The sequence below is a fragment of the Crocuta crocuta genome, unplaced genomic scaffold, assembly GCF_008692635.1.
Source record: "Crocuta crocuta isolate KB4526 unplaced genomic scaffold, BGI_CrCroc_1.0 scaffold352, whole genome shotgun sequence".
Classification (NCBI taxonomy): domain Eukaryota; kingdom Metazoa; phylum Chordata; class Mammalia; order Carnivora; family Hyaenidae; genus Crocuta; species Crocuta crocuta.
The window spans coordinates 2,112,687-2,136,001 of record NW_027532169.1 but is presented as its reverse complement, the minus strand read 5'-3'; the positions used below and the strand labels follow the sequence as shown (position 1 = coordinate 2,136,001).

Below are 23,315 nucleotides of genomic sequence, written 5' to 3'. Positions count from 1 at the left end.
AGGATGAGGGCAGCTGGAGAGGAGGGGAGAGAACAGAGAAAGAAGGGGAGAGAGAGAGAGAGAGAGACTTTAGGTTGGGCGGTTGGGGACCCTCAAGCAGGAACAAAATGTAGTAATGGGGTCAAGGTGGAAACCTCTGGGACATTCATGGAGGCTCTAAGAGTATTTCTCCAGCCTTCATCCTTGACCTCAATACCTCAGAACAGGGAGCTGAGCTCTAACTAGCTTCCTATTTCAAGCACCACTCCACATCTCAATCATCACCAGGGGCAACAGAATAAAATGGGATAACAGCCTTGGAGTCTTGATGTGAACATATAACAGATTCAGAGCAGTCCTTACAATCCTCATAATGAACAATTTCACCTTATGACCCTAATAAGAAGAGAAGTTGATGTTCACAGATGAGCACAGTGCAGCTTTCATGAGACTTGCACAGATGGTGACCCATCCCCACCCCAGCAGGTGGGTGCCCTTTACCAGTCAGATGCCCCTTTACCATTACTAACAGCTAACAGTGCCTAATATGTGCTCATACGTTACCTCCTTGAATCTTCACAACACTGTTTGGTGGATATTACTTACCACTAGTCCAGAGATGATGACATTGAGGCTCAGAGGTTGAACAGTTTGCCCACGGCCCCCTGGCCAAGCAAGGAACCAAGCCTAGGTTGGTCTATGAGACTCTGAAACCCATGCATTTGACCGCATGTATAGTATCTTCAGCCACAGAAGAGTGAAGTATGGTTTCCTCTCACTTTTGCTTCCTCTCTCCTCCCCACGAATCCACAATTAAGTTTCACTGCCTGGGATTCTCATGAAAATGCATGCTTTGAGGCCAGCTGACCGCCCCTAAGAAGACTGAGCACAAGCCCTTGAGGCTAAGCCACAGGAAGAGAGTTGGGGGGGGAGAGAGGGGGTTCAAGCCCCACCTGAGGTTGTTACCTAGGGGGAAGAGGATTATGCTTAATGCTCTATAGATCTCACATAATCCTCACACTAACCCTACTAAGTGGGACTTTTCAGATAGGAAATCTGGGGCTGAGTAGCTTTAACAGGGTGCAGCTATTCAAGGGTGAGTTCGGGATTCAGTTCAAAGTCCTACTCCAAAGCCCATATTCTTCCTGGTACAGGGTTTCTGGGAATAATTTTATTTGGAGGCTTAATGAGGCCCCTAGAACATTCTTACTTAGTTCTTATAGCAGCTACCAAGGATCCCATAGGAGAAAATGTAGGGCCTTTGATCTCCATCCCTGCTGGGCAAGGTGGGGTGAGGCATGGATGAGACGTTGGTGTTTCCTGTTCTGAAGCAAGACACGTGCTTCTTTCAGAGCAGTGATGCTCTCTGAACAGTCACCGGTCACACGAAGGGGCTTGGCCGGCTTGTGGCAGTATTTTCAGAGGATGACAGAGTAGCTCAGCTACAAAGGAAACTTCGGGGAGCCTAGGGAAGGGCATTGCCTAGGGAAAGTGACCCAGGAGAAAAGTTATTTGGGGCTGTTAATTTCTGGCTTAGATTTATATTAAGCTTTTCCTCCAAAGCCTCATTCTTTGATTCATGCTCAACGTGGAAGATCCGGTAAGCATCCAAAAAGCCCAACTGGAAAATGCAACAGTTGAGCTCTGAAGAGACTTGTTCCCTTGATTAGTAGAATGTGGCGATGGAGGATGGCAGGTGAGGGTGCCCTGGGAGTGTGTGCAGTGAACACACACATTCCACCCACACCACTCCGGGCGGTGCTGCCTGCTGTGAGCCCTGATATTTACAAAAACAGAGTTTTGTCTCTAAAGGTAAGAAAACAAATGAGATGACCCCTAGAGGGAGCTTCTAGCCTGAGGAGGTTTCCAGGGTAAGCATCTTGAAAGGACAAGAATTAGAACCATCCCCCTGTGCAACTTACTTCCGCCCTTGGACTCCTCACCTGACCTCCCCATCCCACACCTGGGCTTGATGAATACAGTTCTAAACCTGCTCTCTTCCATGGTGTCTTTCTGTTCAAAGCTTGTAACAATGAGGGACCCCTGGGTGGCTCAGTTGGTTGAGCGTCTGGCTCTTGATTTCAGCTCAGGTCATCATCTCACGGTTCTGGGGTTCGAGTCCCGCATCGGGCTTTGTACTGACAGTGCAGAGCCTGTTTGGAATCCTCCCTCTCTCCTTCTATCTCTGTCCCTCCCCCATTTGTGAGCACTCTAAATACATACATACATACATACATACATACATATATACATACAACCTTGGAACAATGGAAACAATTAAAATACCCAAAGTCAAAGGCAGCTTCCCCTGGGAGGGATGGGCTGGCAGCCAGGCTTCCAGTTCTGATGTCCTCTGCCTTTCGGAACCCCAAGGCTTAGCACACACTCTTCGCACTATGGACACATCAGATGGAGGAAAAGAACCAGAATCGGGTTTTTCCTCCACCGAGGCTGGGACTTTGAGGGAACCCATGCTTCCCCAGAGAACCCCTTCTTCATCACTCCCCCTCAGATGGGCATGCCTCTCCCTTTTCTGTTCCAACTTCCACATTCTACTGTGTATGATCATTTGGGCACACATGTGTTATCTTTTGTTAGAATGTAAGCTTCTCGAAAGTTCCTGAAGGTTTATATGTACCATCACCAGTTCCGACGCCAACAGATGCTCAATAATTGTGTTGAGTGGATGAAACAGGTGTTGTTTGAAATGGCATCTCCCTTTGCCTGAGGCAGTTTAGGGACCCGAGTGGAATCTGACCTGAGGGTGGCTCCTGAGTCAGTCTCACTCTTTTGCTATCGTAAGTGCTAGAAAAGCCCAAGGCTGGAGACTTTGGGTAAGTGTAGCGGCTCGCGTTGCCTCTCAAAGAATCTGAGCACCCAGACGGTAGCAGTGATGTGGATAAATACAACTGGCACATGACCTTCAACTCTCGCAGCCTACACCACTCTGTTTTTGTGATTTCCCTTTCCTCACGGTGCCTGGCAAAGGCTGGTACTCAAATGAGGTGAGGGTTGCTCAGGAAACTACCTTTTCCAGGACCGTGCTGGGTACGCCGTGTGTGTGGGTCCAAGGAGGGGCAGGGTACTTGGCACAAAGTGCATTTTAGATAATGTCCCCTAAATAACCAAGTGTGGTTCTTTTATAAAGCCCTCCTACTGAGGCCAACGAAAGGAGCAGGATCGTGTCATGGCGAAGGATCACCGACTTCGGAAACAGAATCCCACAGTTCAAATCCAAGCCTAGCTCTACAGGCCGTAACTGTCGCAAGCTTCCTGCTTCCGTTTCTTTATCTATTACGAGGGAAACGGCACAGCCTTCAGAGGGCCCTTAGGAAATTTAAGTGAGTTAAAATGTACAAGTGCTTAGGGGCCCCTGGGTGGCTCAGTCGGTTGAGCCTCTGACTCTTGATTTCAACTCAGGTCATGATCTCATGGTTGGTGAGTTCAAGCCCCTCGGCGGTTGCTGCGCTGTAACAGTGTCAAGCCTGCTTGGAATTCTCTCTCTCTCTCTCTCTGCCCCTCCCTACTTACGTTGTCTCTCTCAAAATGAATAAAATTAAAGAGAAGCCATACAAGAGCTTAGAACAATATCTAGCATGCAGTAAATACTATAAACTATTATCTATTATTATTGAGATTCTTACTTTGGTTATTCCCTCTGGATTCCCTAAGGGTCCAAATAATGCCCAAATCATTGTCATCATATAGGCAGCATGCAAGGTACGGGCACAGCTATTACTCTCCCTCAACGTCTGGAAGAAAACAATAGCCATCAGGAAAGTGTGATGTGCTCACACTAGTTGTTATTGCCTTGGGTCTCCCAACTTCTGCAAAGCCTCCCCTAAGGGGAACTGATCTCCGGGACAAGTCCCAGAGCAGGTGTCCAGAGGCTCCCTCTTTCACTGTTCTCTCACCTTCCCAAATCCTGCAGGAAGGGCAGATAGAGGAGACACACCCTGGCTACCTTCCTAACGGCCACCAGACCCTTCTCTGGCAGAGGCTTCTGGGGAGGTAAGGTTTTACCTCCATCTGTCTATTTCTTTTACACAGAACCTGAAAAGTCCTTTGAACTGTTGTGGCTCAGATAGTAAGTCTCCTTCACCCCCCAAAATTTCTTCCTAAATTACAAAAAAATAAAAAGTTTCCTTTGAAACTTCCAATCTATTGTAGGATTCAGAAAGATGACATTTCCCTAGGTGAGCTTCTTTATAGCCCTTGAAAACTGGGGGTTCTCAAAGTCCTTATTTAAAGGGCCTCTGGTGACACCTTAGTTTCTAGAAAAACCGTCCAGGGACCGCAGCTATCTTAAGCATTGGATTGAGGTGGTTTGGAGAATCCATCATGTTTCCTGGAAATAGGAGTTAGCAGAAAGTCAGTCAATCATCAGGATTCTACAGAACTTTACGATGACAGTTCACAAAACAAAGGGTGTTCTTTTCGGAAGAAGAGCTTTGGGGTCAGTAGGCAGACATGGATAATCAGAGTGGAAAAAGATAGGGTGCTTGGGTGGCTTAGTCGGTTAAGCATTTGACTTTTGGCTCAAGTCATGATCTCACGGTTTGTGAGTTCAAGCCCCACATAGGGCTCTGTGCTGACAGCTCAGAGCCTGGAGCCTATTTCAGATTCTGTGTCTCCTTCTCTCTCTCTGACCCTCCCCTGCTCACATGCTCGCTCGCTCGCTCTCTCTCAAAAATAAATAAACATTAAAAAAAAAAATAGGCACGCTCATTACAAAGCAGATCGAAATCCAACCTTCATCCTTAGTGGTGAATTGATGGGTGGTGGAGGGGTGGCAAGGAAAAGCCATCTGAAAGGGGTACCTGCAGGTAGAAAAAGAGGCGTGAGCCTGTATTTCAGGGCATCGGGGCTACAACGGACAATGTGATTCCATTTTGTGACCTATACTGACAGGACTATACAGTGGTCCCTTCCATCAGTGTCCAGGAGTCAGCCATTTATACCCATTTGTTACAAACCAAGCTAGACTGAGGCCACGTCCATGCTTGCCACGTTTCTTTCTCCATGCTCCCAAAGAGGCGAGGGCTCCAGATTCTCCCAGCCCTCTCAACAGCGCTCAGGAAGGAGAAGGAGATTCAAGAGCTGTAGGAAGGCATGCAGAGACCCAGGTTTAAAAATAGCCGCAGTCTGATGGCTGGCAAGGAAGTTTATGTTTGACTTTAACATCCGGTACCTAAAAGCCATAAAAGCAATGCCTAGCTTATTTTGTAAATGTGCTTTTTCCACAATTATTTTTGAAAGACTTGAGTATACAGACAGAAGGGATGCGACCCACACTATATGCCAAGGTTTGTCTAAAAATATTTTACACCTGTTCTCTGTTCTGCACACTGGTCATATTTTATCAGTGAAGTAAAGTGCTCGTAATGCCAGGCGGAATGTGTTTTTCCTTCCAAATCCTCCATGTTTTTCCCTTCTGGAAAGCAAACCTCCTCTTCGTTTCTACCTGCACTAAAATAAAGCTAGCACTGCTATCCGTAGGATGGATCTGCCGCCAGAGCTACATTTAACTACTCCTATTCCAAAGCCAGAGTTGTTTAAATAGGAACAACCATTTCAGTACTTTTCACAACAGCATGGACTGTTTGGCTGCTCCCAAAAGAAACGTCAACTTGTATTCTGGGTTTAAATCAACTTGCTGATTGAATGAAAAACAATGCTGAAACATGCGTTTCCCTATCAGTGCCTCGAAACTAGAGATACACGCTTAGGGGCATTTATCGCCAAAACACGAATCAATTCACTTTTAGGATATTACTGTAGGATTTTTTATTGAATTCTCTGTGGATGCAAATGACAGACTGGACAACAAAGTGTTGATATAACAAAAATGGTTATGGTCTGCATTTACATTTCTGATTTCAGAGGTCACCAAAGCGAGGGTGAAAGTCAGGACTTGGTGCCTTCTAAATTCTCTAAATCTCTAAGAACACATGTTCCATTATCTCACTGACAACTTTTCATAGCGAGGGGATTAGCACCTCATGAACTGCCTGAGGAAGTATATTGATATCACCGCACCCATTTTGCAGATGAAGAAACTGACCCATCTGATCTGAATGACTTAATATGCTTACGGAAGGAATTAGACTCCATAGCCTCCAGATATGAGCTGCCGCCTGATTGAATGTTTTCTTCCAGGGTTTGCCTAATTGTGAGATGATCTCAAAGTTCAATTTATGGACTATGTATAAAGCAAGTCTTCTAAAATATAAATCTTGACCTCAAATATTGAGAAATACTTAGAGGAGGTTTACTACTTCACATTCCATGAATAACATGACTTTTAGCCCAAGCGAAACTTCCAAAAAGCCCAGCCAAGGGTTCGACAATCCTTTGTCCATCAAATTCTAACTAACCCCAAATCTTAAAAATTGGCACTCAGCCTAACAAGATTTAGTCTGTAGAGAAACTACTGAAATTCTTTTGAGCCATTTTGAAAATGGGTTTTCCTGGGGAGCCTGGGTAGCTTAGTCGGTTGAGCGTTCAGCTTCAGCTCAGGTCATGATCTCATAGTTTGTGGGTTTGAGCCCCCTGTCGGACTCTGTGCTGACAGCCCAGAGCCTGGAGCCTGTTTCAGATTCCGGGTCTGCCTCTCTCTCTGCCCCTCCCCAACTCATGCTCTGTCTTTCTGTCTCTCAGAAAGAAAGAAACGTTAAAAAATTTTTTCATGGGTTTTTCTGTTTATTGTATAGTTTAAACATGTTCAAAACTCATAGCAACACTAATGGGAATAGAAGTTCATCTGTAACTGCTTATATTTCTAAAATGTAACTTTTTTAAAAGGCTTGTTTCCAGGGCTGACTTTTGATACATCGCAGTGAGGGAGCTGTTCCGCTATGTCTGAAATCCTGACTCAGAAGCTGGTCACCTATCAATGGCTTAGTGCTAGGTTCCCCATGAACTGAGTGCATTGTGTAAGGGGTGGGGGAGTGGTCCCCTTTCCTAAAATGCAACGTTTTAAACCTAAATATATTTTGAGGTTTTTTTCAAGGGAGGCTTCTTTCAGAACCTATGTGGAATAAGAGGTCATTTGGTTTCCTTAGTGTTTTACAATTAAGGGCAAAAGGACCATTCATCACAACATCTATACATGCAGAAAGCATGGATTTCCAAGTAAAGTAGAAACAAATCATAGGTCCTAGAAACACATTGTTGAAGACTATTTTGGTGACTTGACCTTTCTTTATGATGTTTATCAATAGCACAGGTGAGGGAGGTATGAGAGAAGGGCTGCAGGAGGTGAACAATTACAATTCTACTTAGAAGTAATGGGGCCATGGGGTGCCTGGGTGGCTCAGTCAGTTAAGTGTCCGACTTCGGCTCAGGTCATGATCTCATGGTTCGTGGGTTCGAGCCCCGCGTTGGGCTCTGTGCTGACAGCTGAGAGCCTGGAGCCTGTTTCAGATTCTGTGTCTCCCTCTCTCTGACCCTCCCCTGCTCAAGCTGTCTCTCTCTCAAAAATAAAAACAAAACATTAAAAAAAAAAAGTAATGGGGCCACTAAGTCTTAGTCTGAGGGTATCATCCAGTGGCTCTAAACTGAGAGAAGCAATTTACTCAATTGAATTAAGAAAATCAACCAAATTAAAGCGCTGACTTAATGATTCCTAAAAACATTTCCCGATAGCCTGTAATTATAGTTTATGGCCACCGGAAATATCAAGTGTATCTCCCCTAATACATCATCAAGACTTCTGAGCATGGTCAAGAGCCTTCCATTAGACTCTTCTCATTAACGCCCTTGGAGGGATTCTACCAGCCATGTGGCTGATACATCAAAAAGAGTCTTATTCCCCTGACTTCAAATCAGAAGAACGACTAATCCCAGGGAACAAAGCATCAAGTTTAAGAGCATAAATTCTGGAACTTCACTGAGTTTGAATTCCAAGTCTGCCACGTATCGGCCCTACAATCGTGGGCGAGTTGAATGATCTCAGCCCCGCTTCTGTAAACTGCGTTAGAACTGTGCATAGCATAGAGTAAGTGCTCTATGAGCATTTGTTAACCAAATGATTTAAAACATTTTTTAAAATGACTTTAACAGAAGTGTTGTACTAATTTTCCAGTTATATGCATAGATGTTGATCCAAGGTTCATTAAACGTGAAGAAAGTATCTTCCTAATAGAACACAGACAAAAAAAACTGAAGACCTTGGATCTCAAGTGGCCTGCTGGGCCAAATCAATTAAGCATCAACTGACTGGCACAGTGAACACTATGAAGCTCGCCCAATGCCAATTTTACATACGTGTCTTCTTATAAGGCTGTTTTCCTCTTACCTGATCTTGCACTAGAGTTATTATCCTTCTGATAACAGCATGCATTGTAGTCAAGCAAAGATACATTTGTACTGTGCTGTGCTTATGCTATTTTCAGTCTGTGTACGGAAAATCTCCAACCAGCATTTTATCTCATTAGCTTGAGTATATCCAACTGGAGATACTTTTCTCTATAATATTTTTCTCAATATATTCTATGTTATATATGCTATTTATTTATATATCTATAAATATGTTTACATATTATCTGTTTCTAAATTATCTATTTATATATAAATATATAATAAATTTATATATTATCTATTCTATATATAATAGAATACATATTCTATTTCTCTATGTATAATATACTTTTCTCTATATATTTACTATATGTTATAGTTACTTTTTTTTCAAGTTTTAAAGTTTATTTAGAGAGACAGCATGAGAGAGAATCCAAGGCAGGCTCTGCACTGTCAGCACAGAGCCTAAGGACACTGGGCTCGAACTCAAGAACTGAGAGATCATGACCTGAGCCAAGACCAAGAGTTGGATACTTAACCGGCTGAGCCACCTCTATTTTTTTTTAATATTATTTATTTTGAGATGGGGGAGGGAGGGATACAGAGAGAGAGAGAGAAAAAAAACCCAATTCCAAGCAGGCTCTGTGCTGTCAGGGTGAGCCCAACATGGGCCTCAATCTCATAAACAGTGAGACCTGACCTGAGTGGAGATCAAGAGTCAGGCACTCAACTGAATGAGCCACCCAGGCACCCCTACAGGGACTTGTTTTTAAGAAAACCTACTTCCTAAAGATTTGTGAGCGCCTCTCAATTAAAATGCCAGTACATAAGACAGCTATACAAGAATGAAATTAACACCAACACACATTAGAACATTTTAAACTCAGGGCACCTTTAGTTTCACCTTCAAAAGCTAATAAGTTAACCACAGTAAAGACTGTCATTATCTTTAAGGAGGTGTTGTTTTTCCTTAAGGAGGTGTTTTGACTAAAGGTCTACATTTGCCATCTAATAAAGGTTTAAAGCTATTCAAAGGAGATTTAACAATACACCTGGTTTAAAAAATTTTTTTTTTAATGTTTTTATTTATTCCTGAGAGAGAGACACACACACGATGTGAGCAGGGGAGGGTCAGAGAAAGAGGGAGATACAGAATCTGAAGCAGGCTCCAGGCTCTAAGCTGTCAGCACAGAGCCCAACGTGGGGCTCGAGCCCCCGAACCGTGAGATCATGACCTGAGCCGAAGTTGGACGCTTAACCGACTGAGCCATCCAGGAGCCCCAACAATACACCTGGTTTTAGAAAAGATGGACAGTAAAGAATATTCTGAACCCAAAGAGCTACTTTTTGGTATCATCTTAATCATCAATGAGTTATGTAATCCGTAAGATAGTATTTTGGACACCAGGAATGGGTCATTCAGAGGCTGCTATACAGACAGTATCCAGAGTTATAGAAGTAAACAATAAATAAATAATGGGAAAGACCTATTAAGGTAATTAACTCATAAGGGGTGCCTGGCTGGCTTAGTGGTAGATCATGCCACTCTTGATCTCAGGGTTTGTAAGTTCAAGTCCCATGCAGGGTATAGAGATTACTTAAAAATAAAATCTTAAAACAAAATTAACTCATCAAACCATCAACTAAAACATTCCCACAAAGGGTCAAGAGTGTGACAGCAGAATGGGGAGAAAAAGATTTGGGGCCAAGATGTAAGCAAGCTTTTCTAAGGCTTTATAAGGTATGCTAGACAAAAGTACCTTTTTAAAAAAATATATTTATTTTTGAGAGAGAGAGAGAGAATGCAAGCAGGGGAGGTGCAGAGAGAGAGGTGGACAGAGAATTCGAAGTGGGCTCCATGCTGTTAACTGAGAGCGAGGCTTGAACTCACCAACTGTGAGATCGTGACCTGAGCCAAAGTCAGACACTCAACCAACTGAGCCACCCAGGTGCCCCTGACAAAAGTATCTTTTGAAACATTTCCATTCCTGGGGATGCCTGGCTGGCTCAGTTTGTGGAGCAGGCGAGTCCTGATCTTGGGGTTGAGTCTGAGCCCCATGTTGGCTATAGAAATTACTTAACAATAAAACCTTAAAACAAAAAATGTCCCTTCCATGGCTAGAAATCAAAACCACAAGAAACCAGTGTTGGTGAGGATGTGGTGAAAGAGGAACCCTCACACACCGTTGGGAATGCAAACTGGTGCAGCCGCTCTGGAAAACAATATGGAGGTCCTTTAAAAAGTTAAAAATAGAACTACCCTATGATCCAGCTATTGCATTACTAGGTATTTATCCAAAGAGTACAAAAATACTAAGTCAAAGGATAGACACATGCACCCTGATGTTTATAGCATTATTTATAACAGCCAAATTATGGAAATAGCTCAAGTGTTCATTGATTGATAAATGGATAAAGATGAAATACTATTCAGCCATAAAAATGAAATCTTGGCATTTCCAATGACATGGATGGAAATAGAGTATAATGCTAGGGTAAAGAAGTCAGAGAAAGACAAAGATTCTGCTCATATGTAGAATTTAAGAAGCAAAACAAATAAGGCGGGGGCAGGCAGGGGAGAGAGACAAACTAAGAACCAGACTCAAATATAGAGAGCAAGCTGATGGTTACCAGAGGGCAGGTGGGTGGGAGGAGGGGTTAAATAGGTGATGGGGCTTAATGAGTACACTTGTGAAGGGCACTCACAATGGAAGTGTTGAATCACTATATTGTATACCTGAAAGTAATATTATACTGTATGTTAACTGGAATTAAAATAAAAATTTTATTTTATTTTTTTAATGTTTTATTTATTTCTAGGAGAGAGAGAGAGAGAGAGAGAGAGAGACAGCGTGAGCAGGGGAGGGCCAGAGAGAGAGGGAGTCACAGACTGAAACAGGCTCCAGGCTCCGAGCCGGCAGTCAGCACAGAGCCCGACACGGGGCTCGAACCCACAAACCGCGAGATCATGACCTAAGCGAAAGTCGGACGCTTAACCGACTAAGCCACCCAGGCGCCCCTAAAATAAAAATTTTAAACAGATTTCTATTCCTAATGAGCAAAAAGGGCATGAAAACAGAGCCTCTGTTCATTCTTTAAAAAAGAAAAAAAAAAGTCTTCAAGGACACCAAGCTCAAACTGAACTGATATTTTTGAAACCAATCAAGACCAACAGATGAACCGATACAACATGTCTCTAAGATCTGTGGGCAATATACACATCTGGAAGGTGTGGGAGATATTCCTATCTACGTTAAGCTCAATTACTTAAAATCGGATTGCATGTATTAAGTGTTCCACGTTGTTACAAATTCTATTGTGTACCTACTGTCCAGCTGCCTTAATTCTGATTTTCAAAGTATGTTAAAACTTGAGATTTTAATAAAAAGTAAAAAAAAAAATTTTTTTTTTCTGTTAAGCCTAGAGCTTCACCCACCAGTCTCTAGCAGAAACTAGAACTTAAAACCATTAGTGGTTGTTCTTATACTATTCACACTTGGGAATCACAAAAGCACATAATGGATAGTGCTGGCAGACCAGATCTGCCAGTTCCACTCACTACCCCAGCCCTGCTTCATAGCCTCATTCTGTCCACTCAAGGACAAAGGCCTCACCATGGAGCAGACAGAACAGCTCAGCTCGGTTATTCCTAGTGCTTGTTTTCTTACAACGTTTTATTGCTCTAAACTGCATGGGTGACAGACAAAAGGCTTTTTGTACACCGGTGTCCAAGAAAACGCATTTAAGACCAAATTTATTTCACCAGTGACCCAGACAGTGCTGGTCCCTTACTACATGGACAAAGGTTTCTTCCAATTCAAGGCAAATTTCTCACCAATGCTAAGTCAACACTCTCTCAAGGGACATTTAAACAGTGAAATGACTTATTCTACTTTAAAAATAGGGTCTCTCTCTTCCAACTCCTCACTTTTTAAAAACTCCCTTACCAAGCCACTACAATTTGACGGATACGGGTAATTGTTGAGCCCCCCCGCCCCATCCCGTCTACTTCCAAAGCGGCAGGGTGGCTATCCAATTGTATTTTTTTTTTTTTTTACAGTCAACTTTCTGGGAAAATGCACACGGAATACCAACATTTGAGTCACCTATCCAATCTTGAGTAGATTTTGATCATAAATTCTCCAGCTAAATATGACTGAACTTTTCAGTGTGAGGATTAGGAAATACACCTAATCTTCTTCTTAAATACTTAGGTCAGCTGTTTTGTCCAAGTGAGGTTTCTAGGCGATTCATCTCCCATGCAGAAACAGAAAACCGATCCAATGGCCTCCCCCTATACATTTCAAATAAATCCTCTCCAGTTACTGGTGAATTTCATTTTATCATGTGACTCTCCCACAGGTCAGCATCACACACTTTAAAACTTGCAGTAAAATAGGATTGACTAGCTTTAGCATAACCAGCCGTACTGCGGGGAGACAGATGGGAGCTGAAGAAAGCTGCCCATAAATAAATAAAGCCGACCCAAGCACTGGCCAGGCAAGGGCTTCAAAATAAAGACCACAAGAAGTCCTTTTTAATTTTAAAGAATTTTAATACAAACTTAATATAAACTATTTCAGTCCCTCTTAACATGTAAGACACTGACTCAAAATACTTTTATACCGTTTTTTTTCAAGTATTGCACAATATAGGTACAAAATTAATATTTACGATTACATTTCTTCCATAATATATAGCAAAAATCTTTAAACCTTTAACAGAAAATACATTTTTTTTGAAAAAGCAAATATTCGTACATTTTAATTCCACCACTAAAGGAATATCCTGTACACAATTTTTAGAATAGGTGATGTCTTTAAGATGGATATTTTACAATTTCCGTAAAAAAAATACAACATGAAGCTGCTGCCGTCACAGATCACTGTAGTAAAAAGATATAAATGCAATACCATGTCGTAGAAACAATATATATATCCTCTGATATTTTACAAACTTTGTACTAAATTAAATTATACAATTAGAAAAGACCAATAAACCCACTTATTAGTGCCAATTTTTTATAAAAAAAAAATCAGCCATGTCCTTGCTATATCTTAAATACTGTAAGAGGCCGTATCTGAGAGTATACTTTAAAATATACAGTCAGTATAAAATAACTTTGTGCTTGGCTGGCAAATGAAAAATGATGCAGGTTTTATTTTGTCACCAAGCCTTGAATGTATCCTTACTATAAGTTTAAAAAAAAAAAAATCTCAAGGAGGTGAAAAAAAAAATCCCCCTTGGGCCCGTGCGTTTGAACTCGTAAGATACATTTTTTTTCTTTCCTTTTTTTTTTTTTTAGTTAGCCATGACAGGCTGGAATTGCTGGTTAGAATACTGCATGTTATTTAAGCTAAAATTCAAGCCATCTACAAAAGACTTCTCGTTGAGGCCTCCATAGGCCGCAAACACATCAAAGGCATTACTGTACTGGAGAGGACTGAGGTTGAGGGGGCTGTCACCTGGGAACATTCCATTGGTACTACTACCTTGACCCTGCATGTTAGGAAAAATAAACTCCTTGGCATTGGGAGAGAGCGCAGAGGCCTTCTGCGGCTGTNGAGATTTCATTGAGGAAGAGATGGCTTTCTGCTTCAAGAGGTCATTCACATTCAGGCCAAGGTTGATCGGAGAAGTACGTGCAACCTTGTTGCTGCGGCCGCTATTCTTCATTTTGGTCGAGCCGAACTTGGTGGCCGCGAAAGTGGCAGTGGTAAAGGTTAAAGGCTGAGTGGACCGGGGCATGAAGGTAGGGCTTACGGCAGCAGAGTGACCAAAGGGAGGCGACGGANGCTTATGGGCATAAACACCTGGGCCTCTGGGTTAAAGCTGTTTTTGATCTCCTTATCCAACTCACATCCATTTTCATTATTATCATCCACATAAAGCACCTTCACTGGTCCCTTTTCACCAATTTGGTAGGAAACCTCAAATGGGTCGATCCAAACACTAAGATCCTGTGGCAGATTGCCACGAACATCATCAATGTCCAAACCACTCTCTTTGGAGGCTTGTTCAATCACCGGGTCCACTTTCTCCCCTATGTGTATACATCTAAACCCTGATCCTTTGTATGGCTTTTCAGGATACCAGTGCCCTTCATATTTCTTCTTCAGAAGTCTTTCGAGCTCTTCGCCAAAAATGTTGACACGTCTCCTGGGAAGCTTATTGTACAAATATGAGATAATAAAATTTAGTGCTACTTGGATTTCAAGCTGCATAGCTGCTATGCCACAAAGTGAGCTCTGTGTTTCAACTCCCCCTTACACACACGCGTGCGCGCTAAAGTGTTCAGTTTGTGGCAGAGAAACAAACTGTCATTCAGAGTGCTGGTATTCTGTAGATGATCCTTCACCTTGAGTGGTCTTGCTCCTTAAAAAAAAAAAAAAAAACACAAAACAAAAACAAACGTGTCCAAATAAGATAAATCTCAGTTCCACAACCTCTTTTTACCCCCAGAGTTCACTTTCGAAAAAGTCTAACAGGGTAGAAAGTCAGAAAAATAGAATCAAAATAAAGGAGCATACGACAGAAAATTGTTTATTAAAGTTCAACATCTCCTGGGAAACCTTAGGACTTACAGTTAAAACAATATTTTTGACCCTATTATTTACTCCCCCTTCCCACACAATACAGTTCTAAAAAACAGTATCTCTCTAGCGCGTGTAGTGCATTTCTTTCTTCAATTCTCACAAGATTGTTTATTGGGAACTCTACTCTACACACCCGTCCACCCACCTCCACACACATATATACCAGTTTTAGAAAGTGATCATATTCCTGGGCACCAGTTTAGAAGTGAATTCTAAATTTCAACTCATTCTGGGTTTACGCTGCTTCAATCTGCTGTATTGTTAAACATTTAGACATTTGAGAAGTTAGGGAAATTATTTTGATTTCCAAAGTACATGATGCTAAAATTAAAAATACTAAATGCTAAACTGTCATCCTTGTGCACCAGAACTATGAACCAAATTATCCCATATCGCTGCCGTCTTGAATATACTAAGGGCACACAATGTAATAATCGAGGTTCTCTGTGCTTTTTCTTTTCAGTGTGTATTTTTCTAAGTCTGAAAATCTCTCTTTGGCAGCTAGTGTAACAAAAGCCACAATTAATTTCAAAACTCTGTTGATTATGCTCTTTAAAGGGGAGGGTTTCTGAGTTTTATTCGGATTTTCAAAACCAGCCCCCTCCTTAACGATAAGAGAACAGCCGGTGAGGCTCGTACGATAAGGTCGACCTTTAAAACGTTTGCTGGATCAGCACTGGGTGGGGATAAGAAAAGATCAAGGGCAAACAGAAGATATTTGCAAAAGGGATCTATTTGTACACTGAGGCTGATTTAAAAGGACATTTAAAACTCAAGCTGGTATTAATCCATCTGCTCCATCTTCCATATTCGTGGTGACAAAGGGAAAGGATCCCCGGCGGCCCCCAAACTACACTCTGCGAGCCCAAAGCCTGGGTGCCGGCAAAGGCAGCTGATTAAGCCAAATTGCTTGAAGGTGCAGCCGAGCGAAATTCAGGCTCCGCGGAAGGTAGTTTTAAGCAACGCCTTAAGACAGGAGTGTGAAGAATTACATAAACAGCCAGTTGGGTCTCATTAGATTTCTGCTCACAGCCCTCGGAGCCCAAGCGCTGGAGCAGCAGCAGCAGCAGCAGCAGCAGCAGCANACTCCTCCCCGGGCCAGAGCTTCGCTCCTTCTGCTGCGGCGCGCGCCCCGCCTCTCGTTTTATATTCTCCTCCCTGCCCCCATCCCCTCCCGTAGGGGTGCGCGCGCTCCCGTCTCGCGTCACACAGCTCCGGGCCGCGTAACCATTCCCCGCCCTCCGGCCCCGCACCCCAGACCCTCAGCAGCGGCTCCGCCCCTGCCCTGCCCCCCGACGCCATTGGTCAAGTCCCGCCTGCCCATGTCCTGACGGGCGGCGGAGGACCCGGTGGGCAAGGCCACACCCCTCGGGCTCCACGATGGCCAATGAACTAACGTCCTGTAGTCACTGTGGGCGGGATTAAGAGAAAGCTGGGAACGGGATTGGGGGACAGACGTGCCAGTGAGGGCGACGGTGGCGGGTGGGGCGGCTGACGCTAAATCTGGGCGGAGAGCACCGGAGAGAAGGGGGAGGGGAGCGAGGCAGGTGGCGGGGCGGCGGGGAAGAACGGGAGGAGAGCCCGAGGCCTCGAGAGGGAGGGGACAGTTTACAAAAAAATGCACTACCCGAGTGGGGCTGTGGCCCAGGAAAATCCCACTTGTGGACGAGCTACCAATTCGGCCTCCAGTGCACCCAGGAGAGCCTAGCGAAAGGGCGAACTGTGACAGGGACTCGTGCACCCGATTAATTGAATACTAATCGCCGCAGAGGCCTAGGCCAACTGCCACCCAGAGAGTGGCAACAGCAGAACCCAAAGCGGCCGTGCCAGGCTGGGGGCGGGGAAGAGAGCCCACCTGGCCACACCTCCCGCCCAGGTGACGGTTTAACTGCCTCTGCGTCCCACCTCAGACCTCCACGTCCGATCCAGCGGCAACACGGACGTGGGGGTGCCTTGAGACTGTAAGAAGAATCACATTTTATTCCAAAGGTCCCAACCCAGGCCTCCGTGCCAAATTGCGTACGTATCTAAGTATATATATATATATTATATATATGTGCATGCGTGTATTCAAGTGTACTTTAACATAAATACACACAATAAACACGGCGCCTTCCTGTAATGCACGTTGAAGATAATCTTCGGTTGAAATATGAGCGGGTAAACGGGGAGCGGGGAAAGAGGGGGACTCCAGGGAGGCGGGTAAGCGCCCTTTTTCACAACCTGCAGCAGAGAAATACACGGAGTTACAGTGGGAGTGGAACCGAGCGTCCCTCTCGGCTAAAAATATTACTCACAGGTAGCAACGACGCCTGATTGGCCGCGCTTCTGCCTTAGCAACTAGGCGATTGGCTGTCTGGTATCCAGGAGACAGACGTCAAACTCGCTCTGGGAAAAGAGGAGAGAAAGTCTAGGGGGAGGGATGGTCGGGAGGGGGAGAAAGAGGAGCAATGAATGAAACGCCCGGCGCTTGGCCTTCTCTCCCCTTTTCCTCTGCGCTCAAGAAGTGCTTCCTGGAAAAACACCAGTTGGGGCTCCGCCTTCCTCTTAAAACTGTGGGGCCTGAACTCTCAACCTGCTATAAGGAAGTTAAAGCGCAACTCCCCAAAGATTGGGGTGTCCGCGGAGCCGGCTGTGTAGACCAGTTGTGCTCCCCCGGCACACTCCCGCTTTAGGTGTTAGGCCTAGAGGCTTTACGCTTCACGCCTGCAAAATCCGGGTGTAGCCTTTTTCTCCGCTCTGACTCCCGTGCCCTCGGGCCTCCAACCCGGTCCCCTTTAGAAGGAACCGAATTGATAAAGGATATTTCGGATATTTCTGAAGTCGCCATTGTGGCGGGAGGGTGGAAGGAAGATTGATTCGTAAAACGGTTGGAGGGTGGGAGTGGTCAGATGGTCGATTTAATGTGTATTGTACAGATTCCTAAAACTCAGGCAGTCTAAGAACATAGAAGTTTTACTCCATGACTCATTTTTTTAGTCTTTGGATTTTTGTAACAAGGAAACGTGGGATTTGACTGTGAAAGTATGGAACTATTTTATTTTATTTTATTTTATTTTATTTTATTTTATTTTATTTTTTGGAAGCATTTTAAATTAAAACGCCTTTTTCTCTGCATCAAGATATATGATTCCCGTGTTTTTTTACTTTTTGCTCAATTGTAACTTTTTGTTTACTCTAATGAGCCTTCCTTCCATCTGTTATAAAAAATGAGTTATTCTTTAATTTTACAATTAGTTGAGCACAGAAATGACAAGAAACAAGATGGGAAATCGGGGGACTGGTTTATCAAGAGAAGCACTTCATTTTTCATGTGCTCCAGAACGTAATTTCTCTTACCATTAGGCAAATAATATTACTGTACGGAACATCCAGAATTGCAGGACCGAGTGTGAGGCCATGCGTCTTGATTTGTAATTTGGAAAATATATCACTATAATTAGAGGAGTATATGAGGCTTGGCTGAGATTAAAATGTCTAACCAAAGACAGATGAAGTGCAATTTTGTCCACCTTATCTACACTTTTCAAGAATTCTCAAAGGGAAGGCACAAATCTCTTTTCTGAATATCCCCAATCTATAATCCCAGGCTTAAAAATCTAGAGGGGTCATCTGATAGGTTCTGATTAATTATCAGTAGCAGTTTTTAAACAAAAAGTTTAGATGTCAGAACTGTCGGAGTTATTGCAGCTCAGCCCAAGGATATGATGATGGTTCAAAGCAAATATAAACACACACACCTGTGGAGGTTCCTCGGGATACTGGGCAAAGTACTGAAGGGCAGGTATCTGACTTCTACCCATTTCTATCAACCTTCATTTCTCTCATCTATAAGAAGGGTTGGATTACATAATCTCCAACATCTCTTTCAATTAAAAAAGTCCACATTTAAAACTCAATGCCTTTAAGGTAAATAATATAGTTATTTTAAAATAAAATAAAAGGGAAACCGATTCATACCTTTCCAACACACAAACACACGCACACCCGCCTTGATTTCTGACAGATGTGTCCTAAGCTTTGTAATTCTCATTCTGTTTCTTTGTAAACTGAAGATTACAGGAGAGTCACCATCTCCTGATGTGTACTTATTGAGGCTTATTTCACTTCTAGAGAATCAAATTTTTATCTTTATTTGAAAGTTAACATACAAACATGACGTTTTTATCATCATTGTCATTCATTTCTTGTAGACTGTCATGCACATGTTAATAGTGCTGATAAGGAGCAATTATAAAATAGTCATTGTGTTATTAAAAACCAAGGAAACCAATTCTTTCCTAAACATTCCCCCCCCCCCTTAAAGTGTATTTTATTTTATTTACTTTGAGAGAGAGAGGAAGAGAGAATCCGACACAGGGCGTGAACTCACGAACCATAGATCATGACCTGAGCCGAAACTAAGAGTCTGACAGCTAACCGACTGAGCCACCCAGGCATCCCTTTCCTAAACATTTTTCAAAGGAAGTGACACCCTTATGACTGAGGAAACCTCAGTGTGGTTTCCTGTGGCTTCTCATATGGGTTAACGGAGGAGGGCCATACACTTGCTTAAAGAGATGGGAACATGGACATTTGTAATTGAAAGATAACTAGATAACCCAGAACAAACCCATTTATCTTTGGAACAGGCAATTCCACTGAAGCAACTTGGTCCAAGAGGAGAATGTGCCCTTATAACTTGCTTGCTCCCTAGTATCTTAGTGAACAACGGTCCAGACCAAACCTTTGAATTTCTTCCCATTAGCCAAGGATGAGGATTTTGATCTCAGGCAGAGATTACATTGCAGATTCTGGGAATGATACAGTGTTTATAACATTCTACCTGCAAAGAATTTATTCAAAGCCTCTGTGAACTAATAGTATTAGAATACTTTAAATATGAGTTATAGATTTCACCTATTGTACCCTATGCTAAGAAAAATGGAAAATGCTCTATTAAAATGATATGTAAATTTAAAGCATTGATTGCATCGGTTACTACGCAGCTCTACACATTCAAGTAGAATTGCATACACAAAATTCTAGTTTAGGAAAGAGATACATGGCCCTACAATATATATTGTATTTGAAAGAGAGAACATACACACACACACACACACACACACACACACACACAAAGCTATAAGAGCTAACTACACATTTCCCCAGGCTTCATCGCAGTGGAGGTAGCATCGTGACACTGTTCTGCCAAAATGGTGTAAACAGAAGTTGGCTGGGAGGGTTTCCGAGAAAGCTTTGCTTTTCTTATCAAAGGGACTTATTCCAGTTACTAACGTTACATAACCATCCAAAACTTAGTAGCATAAAACACCCACTCTGTTATGTTCTGGGATCCTGTAGGCCAGGAATTCCGACAGGGTAAAGGGGACAGATGGCTTTTCTATGCTCTACAACATCTGGAACTTCAGCCAGGAAGACTCAAACATCCCAAGAATCATCTGGAGCAGATTTGTCTAATAGAAGTTTTCTCCAATGATGGAAACATGCTCTATCTGTGTTGTCCACTAGGAAGCCACTAGCCCCATGTGACTGTTGGGCACTTGAAATGTGGCCAGAGTGACTGAGAAGCTAAAGATTTCATTGAATTTTAATTAAGTGTAAATTTAAATAAGCACAGGTGGCCAGGGGCTCCTGAATTGAACAGCCTGAATCTATCTGGAGGCTTCTTCACTTACCTGTCTAGTTCCTGGCTTGGGATGATCCAAAGGCTGGGCTCAGTCGGCACTGTCAATTGCAGCATCTACACATGGCCCCTGAACTTTCCCTGTGGCTTGGGTCTCTCCCAGCATGGCAGCTGGTTCTCAGAGGAAGCACTTCAAGAGGGAGTTTCTGAAGGGCGAACATTCTAAGAGGGCCACGGTGGAAGTTGCGTGGCCTTTTACAACCCAGCCTTGGAAGTCACAAAGCACGACTTCTGCCACATGCCATTGGCGGAAGTAATCGGAAGCCTGTCTAGATTGCAGAGGAAAGTGCAGAGTCCCCCACCCCTCTCCTGCCACCTCTGAAAGGAGGAATGTCAATGAATTTGTAGGTCAGTAATTTATTCCCAAAGTATAGTTGACTTACAATGTTAGATTATTTTCAGGTGTACAACATAGTGGTATGTTACATACATAGTTATATACACCACTCATTGCTCATCATACGTATAGTCACCATCTGTCACCATACAATGTCATTATATTATTGACTATATTCCCCTTGCTGTACTTTTCATGATTTATTTTATAACTGGATGTTTGTAGCTCTTAATCCCCTTTACTATTTCACTCCCTCCCCTTAACCCTCTCTGGCAACCACCAGTTTGTTCTCTGTATTTAAGAGTCTGTTTAAAAAAAAAAAAAGTCTGCTTAGTTTGTTTTTTCATTTGTTTTTTAGATTCCATATATAAGTGAAATCATGTGGCATGTGTCTTTCTCTGATTTATTTCACTTAGCATAACACCCTCTAGGTCCATCCGTGTTATCACAGATGGCAAGATTTCTGTCATTTTATGGCCAAGTATCATTCTCTGTCTGTGTGTGCCTGTGTGTGTGTGTGTGTGTGTGTGTGTGTGTACCACGTATTTTTCATTCATCTATCAATGCATGCATTTTATATATAAATCTTTAACTACATATCTGATTATTTCTTTGGGATTGTCCTGTGTGTTTACTGGATATCAAAGAGAAGGGATAGTTTGTAAACATTAAAAAAAAATTTTTATAGTTTTTATTTATTTTTGAAACAGAGAGAGACAGAGCATGAGCGGGGGAGGGGCAGAGAGAGAGAGAGGGAGACACAGAATCTGAAACAGGCTCCAGGCTCTGAGCTGCCTGCACAGAACCCGATGCAGGGCTCGAACCCACAAACTGCGAGATCATGACCTGAGCCAAAGTCGGACGCTTAACCGACTGAGCCACCCAGGCGCCCCTTAAACATTTTTTTAGAGAGACAAAGAGAGTGTGAGCAGGGGAGAGGGGCAGAGAGAGAGGGAGAGAGAATCTTTTCATACCCAGTGCAGAGCCTGACATGGGATTCAGTGTCAAGACTGTGAAACCATGATCTGAACTGAAATCAAGAGTCGGACACTTAACCAAATGAGCACCGCAGAAAGGATATTTTTAAGGCTCTTAATACATAATGACAACCCACTTTCCAGAAAGATTGTACTATTTTACACTGCCAGTGTATAATCATGTCTATCTCACTACATCTTAGCCAGCATTGACCATTAAGATGTTTTTCCTATTCTTGGCTATTTGATAAATAAAATGATATCTCTTTGATGTTTTAATTTACATTTCTTTGATGGTATGTAAGATGCACATGTTTTCATATATTTATCACAATTTTCTAGCCGTGCCTTTTCTCCACATTTCTATGAGAAGTCTTTGCATTTTTCCTCTTTAATTCATGTGAGCATCTTGCATACTGTGTGCCAAATATGTTGCTGAACGTGATTCTGATCTTAAATTTCATTTGAGAACTTGCCCAAATGTTCTAGATGGTTTTTACTTTTTACTTTTTATTTCTATTAATTTTTTAAAAGTTTTTATTTTAATCAGCCGGTGCTCATTACAGCAATTATACTCCTTAATTCTCATCACCTATTTCAACCATCCTCCAACCTCCTTCCCCTCTGATAANTCCTCCGGTAACCTTAAGTTTGTTCTCTGTAGTAAAGAGTCTGTTTCTTGGTTTGCCTCTCTCTCTTTTTCTCCTTGTGCTCATTTATTTTGTTTCTTTTTTTTTCCTATTTTTTAATGNACATATGAGTGAAATCATATCGTCTTTGTCTTTCTCTGACTGATTTATTTCCCTTAGCTTTATACTCTCTAGCTCCATCCATGTCGTTACAAATGGCAAAATTTCATAAAAAAATGGCTGAATAATATTCCATCGTAAATATACACCACACACACCTTTATTCATTCATCTGTCTATGGACCCTTGGGCTGCTTCCATATCTTGGCTATTGTAAATAATGCTAATATGAAAATCAGGGTGCGTGTATCCCTTTGAATTAGTGTTTTTGTGTTGCTTAGGTAAATATCCAGTAGTGCAGTTAGTGGATCATAGAGTAGTTCTATTTTTAGCTTTCTGAGGAACCTCCACACTATTTCCTAGAGTGGCTGCACCAGTTTGCATTCCCACCAACAGTGCAGGAGAGTTCCTTTTTCTCCACATCCTCACCAACACCTGTTGTTTCTTGTGTTGTTGATTTTAGCGATCTGACAGGTATGAGGCGATATCTCATTGTAGCTTTGATTTGCATTTCCCTGATGATGAGTGACGTTGAGCATCTTTTCACCTGTGTGTTGGCCATCTGGATGTCTTCTTTGGAGAAATGTCTCTTCATGTCATCTGCTCGTTAAAAATTTTTTTAAAATATTTATTTATTTTTGAGAGAGAGACAGAGTGCGAGTAGGGGAGGGACAGAGAGAGAGGGAGACA

General features: G+C 42.7%; 1 protein-coding gene across 1 annotated transcript; it reads right to left on the bottom strand.

Annotated features, from left to right (window-relative positions):
- Nucleotides 1-12,820: 12,820 nt before the first annotated feature.
- On the bottom strand, nucleotides 12,821-17,238 carry TOB1 (transducer of ERBB2, 1). The gene is given in 3 exon segments (XM_077776841.1): nucleotides 12,821-14,075; nucleotides 14,078-14,655; nucleotides 17,174-17,238. Coding segments are annotated over 2 exon segments (921 nt in total). The 5' UTR covers nucleotides 14,505-14,655; nucleotides 17,174-17,238; the 3' UTR covers nucleotides 12,821-13,581.
- Nucleotides 17,239-23,315: the final 6,077 nt, after the last annotated feature.